We start from the raw sequence: 5,339 nt of genomic DNA, 5'->3' as shown, positions 1-5,339 counted from the left end.
CTTTTTTTTTTTCACAGATCAAAGTCGTGTACGGAATATGTGCTTTAAATGGTTTTTGGATGTTTTATGAGCAGATGCTACAAACCACCAAGGATATGTCCGAAAAACAAGGGGGTCCAAAAAAACTAGCTAGGTCTTGGTAACTTTTGCAAGGGATCATCAATGAACACTTTGATCATTTGTCCCTGTGTTTTTTCTTGGACGCAAGTAACCCAACTTGCCCTCTGGCAGGAGAGGTTCCACCAAAATGCTGCAACAATGAACAGCACAATATCAGGAGACTAGTTAAAAGAAAAATATGGAGCCCTATTTCAAGGCAACGGACAATTATGTATGCGTGTACATAAAATGAAATTTTAACCTAAACAATGTTTCCTTTTCTTGTCGATGGTTTTTTGGTTTTGGGGTTTCCAACCATCCTAGTACAAAAAGAAGTAAAAGCCAAGTTATTCGTGGAGAGGAAAAATGTTTCCCAAAGGGCATGGGACATGGTTCGAAGAAGGCCATAGGTTTTGTCCTAGACAGGAAAACCGACTCTTTAATCCCAGCCATAACTTAAATAAGGGTAACAACAGTGCAGCATGTGATATGGAGAGGTATGGAAGAAATTATTGCAACGCGGTCGTGTCTGGAGATAACATAAAAGATTGTGTTGATTATGATGAGTCGAGAAATTTGTTTGGGCATAGGTTTTTCTGGTCGGAAAGCGGCAGTTCAAAGCAGCTAAGGACAGGAGCAGCTGTCCACATTGGTTTTCTGACACTGGGCAAGTCCTTGATTGGGAGGGAAGATTGCTTTTTGTTATTTCAACCGTGAAATGATGAATTGATAATATGATCATCACTACACGAGGTTCCAAGGTGGGAACATGGGCTTTTTTCGTTTCCTGAAGCGCATGCAATATGTCAATATCAGCCTATTAGGACCAACCAGCACTATAGGAATTGCAAACCACCAAGGCCTACTTTTAATGGGCCTTGCAGCCTTAACAATTTAGAGAGAGAAAAGCCCGTCGTATTGTTCAACAACCCCCTCACAAAAAAAAAAACAAAATCATGTTATAAGTGTCACCAAGAAAATTTTTATCTGTGTTTTTTCTAATAAAAATGTGAGAAAATAGAATATAATTCTAATATAAATATTTAACAAATTTTGTCAAAATATAATATCTAAACAAGCATCCAATTATTAAGAAAATTTTAAATAAAATTTTATTTTTTATTACATTTAATTAAATTTTTATATTTTTATTTTGAATCAAATAAATTTTTATATTAATCGTAATTAATCAAAACATAAAATTTGAATATACAATCAAATTTTTATATTTTTATTTTATGAATAATTACATGATATGTTAATATGATATGACGATATAATTATTTAATTTTTTTACTTTTTATGTCAATGCCATATAAGCAAAAAATAATGGTTAAAATTTTAAGTAATGATATTTAATTAATAGTTAATTATAAAAATGTATTTAATTTAAAATAAAATATAAAAAATTAATTTAATATGATAAAAAAAGTTATGTAAATATTTTTAAATACTTTAAGATAATTTTTAAGTATCTCATAATTAAAATAATAAATGTTTATTTCATAACATACTAATTTTTTTCTCATTGGTTCATTATCATTCACCTGACAATAACGGTCAAAGATTCCAAACAAAAAAGGGTCAAGCAATCCCAAAACACCTACCGGTCCTCTCCTTTCTTTCCCAACCAATTTTCCACCGTTAAACACCAAATCAGAAATGCTGGATCAGGCTCTCATGATTCTTCATCAACATCAACGATCATGATGGCAAAGAGCAGTTAATCCACCATACTCCCACCCTCACGTTGTCATTTCGTTTTGTCACGAACATAATTGAAGCGGCGCACCTTGGACGCAGACGACCACTCTTTTCGCGTTGTGCTCTACTCTTCGTCTTCCCTTTCCACAACACCAAGTGAAAGACCTCGGAAAACTGCCCCATAAAGAGCATTAGGTAAGCTATTTCACCTTTTCTTTCCTTTTTCAGAAAGATAATTCCGGATGCGGATTCGGTCGCAAGTTATAATTTTGGGCTTTTTTTTTTGGTTTTAAGATGGGAACTGGAGATGAAGTAGTGGAAATCGAGAGCTTAGAGAGAAGTTTGTTGTCGGAGTCTATTACCGGAGAAGAAGGTACGGAGGCAGAGGATGAGTCGGTTCTTTACACGGCGTCGTTTCAGGAGATGGAAGAGAATTTCGTCAAATATCAGACGGCTCAATGGGTTTTGTTTTCATTGCTTTTGATACTAGCTTGGGGTATTGGCTTGTTCATGCTCCTATACATTCCCGTTCGAAGATATATTCTCCGTAAAGATATTCGATCCCGAAAGCTCTATCTCACTCCAAACTCCATCGTTTACAAAGTAAAATTCACCATTTCTCTTTCTTATTTTTATTTGTTTAAAGCATGCTTCTGATTAGAACACTGGTTAGGGTGCTATTTTGAGATATATTCACAAAAATGGAATAAATGCATTAACTACAAAGGTAAATACATTCAATAGAATAGGCAGTCGCTGACATTTAGCTTTCTAATTCAGGTAACAAGGCCAGTTCCATTTCCATGTTTTGGGGTTTTAAAGAAGGAGAAGCATGTTCTACTGCCTTCAGTTGCGGATGTTGTAATTGAACAAGGTGAAAAGAATTTATGTTCTTTAATTGTCTAGATAAAGGTTTTTATTTTGAATGTTTTAATAAATATAATCTTTCGGTGTTGTCCTTTAGGATATCTGCAGTCCCTTTTTGGTGTATACTCTCTTAGAATTGAGAATGTTGGTGTAAGAAGGCCGCCGAATGATGATGTGCAAATTCAAGGCATTGCAAATCCAAGTGCTTTTAGGAAGGTATTTCTTATTATCTAATCATTATTGTATTGCTGATTTCTAAGAAGAGAATGTTAACTATGCCTTTCCATGCTCATTTTAAGGCTGTTTTGACACGCCTTTCAAATATGAGGACCCAAGTTTTCTCTCGACAGGTGTCTGCAATTGAAGATACTCCAAATTTTAGGATTCATTCACCAGCTTCTTGGGTATGCCAGTCAATCTAATAGTTTCTGTAATTAGTTGGGTTATGTATGATAGGGCTTTTAAAGGCTTTTAACTATAAACCTAGAGAATCCATCAAGACATTGTTTATTTTCAATCTGTCAGCCTCTGTCTTAATTAATGTTCAATAAGGAATAGGGTTAATGTTCTTTTTCTTTCTTTTTGATTGCAGCTTTCTCCACCAAGGTCTAAGCTTGATGCTATCCCTCATTCAGGGGATCTTGCATTATTACAAAAACTAGAGGAGGTTGGGAGCTCTGTGAAGGTAAAGCAAGCATTATATGTTTTTTTTGTCTTTAACAGTATTTATGCATCTGCTCTTGGACTTTGATTTGATTTTCACTGCAGAGAGTTCAATCTTTGATTGAGGAACAACATGGTCAAACATCAGAAACAGCTGATTGAGGTCAGTATACCAAAATGCAGAATGAAATGCCAACTTCTTGCTTCTGCTTTCTTGTACCTCATATTGTTGAATTGTGATTTAACATGTACATTGTGGCAAAATTAGCTACTCTCTTATATTAGTCTTGAATCCTAGCTTTCTCCTGCCTTCCTCTACTTTGCTTATTAACCTTGAATATTTTGATGAAAGGAGTTCTTGTCACTGATCTTGTACATTTAAAAGAAGGGGAGTTTAGCTTGAAGAAATATCATTTTCAATTAGTGATTCATATGAAACTGTGTGCAATATTCTTTCTTTCTTCTGGCTGTGTCTGTGATGTTCTTGTTTTTGGGCATGTTTATGCACACGTTCACTCACATATACACATGCACACGCACAGTTGCCATGTTGTTATGTTTATTGGTTGGCAGCCTTGTCTCTGATGCTTAATGAATGATGATTCAGGCAGGAATGAGAAAGGGCATGAGCAAACCAATTTTGAAAATAATCAACTGGTTTTGCCTTTGTTGGCCTGTAGTAGCAGTTGCTTTATGTTGACTCCCCTATGCCCAACCCAAATTTCTTTTCAGCTGGGCTTGAACATTAGACCCATCACCCATATTCAAGCTCTATAAGTTACTTTGACCTGTGAATGGGATGCAATCACTGCTGGCACACCCCCAAATTGGTATATGTATTACTTGGGAGCAAAACAAACATCTTCAAGAAACGTTAATTGATTAAAGCCTATAACAGATTAAACAAAATTGACTTGCTTTTGGTGCACTGTGGGAATTGCAGCCTTTAAGTTTTCTTTTAGCAGTTGAGGAGGTTGTGAAATCTGAATGGTTGAGGATGTGATGATCATTCTTGCATATGACATGTGATAATCTTCTACCCCCGTTTCTTTTTCTTCTTCTTCTTCTCTCTCTTATCTGCTATTGAAGCAAAGCATTTGCAAGCCAAAGCTCAGTTGGTTTACTAATTCATAGAAAATATATATGTATCAACAATTATTAGAACAATCAAGCTTTCTTGAAATTCCAGATAAGCTTATCTGCTTGCTTTAGCTCTAAGGAAGCCAGTGCCACATTCCACAATTCTTTGAAAACTTGAGCCTGGCCACTTTTTCTAAGTTTAATCTATGGCGTTCACAGTGAGTTGAACATTGAGATCGTATTCATTATCCACTGATTATTTATCATATCTGTTCTGCTTGGCGCAATATGTCCTGAATTTGATGTTGATCAAAACTGCAGTGCGGGCAAACTAAGCATCATTCAAGGCTTCTTAGTGCAGCAGTCAGGAGTCAAGAAGGCATTTGAATCTTTTTTCTCACAAGATGCCATTCGAAAGTACTACTTATCCTACAAATATTTCTGGATCAAGTTTTGAGTGAGATATATTTACACTTCTTTGTGATCTTTCCTGAGGCTACAACCCTCGTGCTGCTATATTGTTGTCCATCATTCAATTTGTAATTTCTCATGCACAATTAGGAAAAGAAAAATAAATCTTCTCCATTTATGCGTGCTGGTTTCACAACTGTCTACTTCATTCCTTTGTAAATTCATTTGCTCTCACTCTAATTCATGGAGTTTGTATTATACTGTTATATTAATCATCATGTTTATTGTTTAGTAATCTTTTTTTACATTACATACTGAATGGTCTTTCACAATTTCATTAGGTTATCGATCACCTATATCATACAAGTAATCCTGCCCTAAGCCCCTTGCTTCAATCCAGTTTTGCATTATATTACTTTAATAAATAACAACAATATGCCAATTCCAGATGTTAAGTCCTGTGCATCAAATGATAGAAATTTCTAACAAATTGATTTTGTTTGGCAAAATTACAT

The 5,339-nt window shown here is 35.0% G+C and overlaps 1 protein-coding gene across 3 annotated transcripts; it reads left to right on the top strand.

The window, feature by feature from the left end:
• Nucleotides 1,674-5,134, top strand: LOC18588237. 3 transcript variants are annotated; one of them, XM_007012511.2, is made up of 8 exons: nt 1,677-1,998; nt 2,098-2,406; nt 2,584-2,677; nt 2,768-2,886; nt 2,970-3,074; nt 3,263-3,355; nt 3,439-3,496; nt 4,735-5,134. In XM_007012511.2, exons 2-7 carry the CDS (start codon nt 2,098-2,100, stop codon nt 3,493-3,495), a joined length of 777 nt encoding a protein of 258 aa, XP_007012573.2. In that variant the 5' UTR covers nt 1,677-1,998; the 3' UTR covers nt 3,496; nt 4,735-5,134. The 3 variants fall into 3 exon arrangements, 2 of the variants coding, with proteins under 2 accessions (XP_007012576.2, XP_007012573.2); XR_001929632.1 differs by having other exon boundaries at nt 1,674-1,998; nt 3,263-3,496; nt 4,735-5,119; XM_007012514.2 differs by lacking the exon at nt 2,970-3,074 and having other exon boundaries at nt 1,675-1,998.

Source organism: Theobroma cacao, chromosome 9 (assembly GCF_000208745.1).
Source record: "Theobroma cacao cultivar B97-61/B2 chromosome 9, Criollo_cocoa_genome_V2, whole genome shotgun sequence".
Taxonomy (NCBI): Eukaryota; Viridiplantae; Streptophyta; class Magnoliopsida; order Malvales; family Malvaceae; genus Theobroma; species Theobroma cacao.
This window is presented reverse-complemented; position numbering and strand designations above follow the sequence as displayed.

Bases quoted from the DNA above. Each gene is read 5' to 3' on its own strand.
- LOC18588237 (XM_007012511.2), top strand. From the start codon at position 2,098: ATGGGAACTGGAGATGAAGTAGTGGAAATCGAGAGCTTAGAGAGAAGT. The intron at 2,887-2,969 runs GTATTTCTTATT...GCTCATTTTAAG, and splicing joins ATCCAAGTGCTTTTAGGAAG to GCTGTTTTGACACGCCTTTC. The intron at 3,075-3,262 runs GTATGCCAGTCA...TTTTGATTGCAG, and splicing joins TTCATTCACCAGCTTCTTGG to CTTTCTCCACCAAGGTCTAA.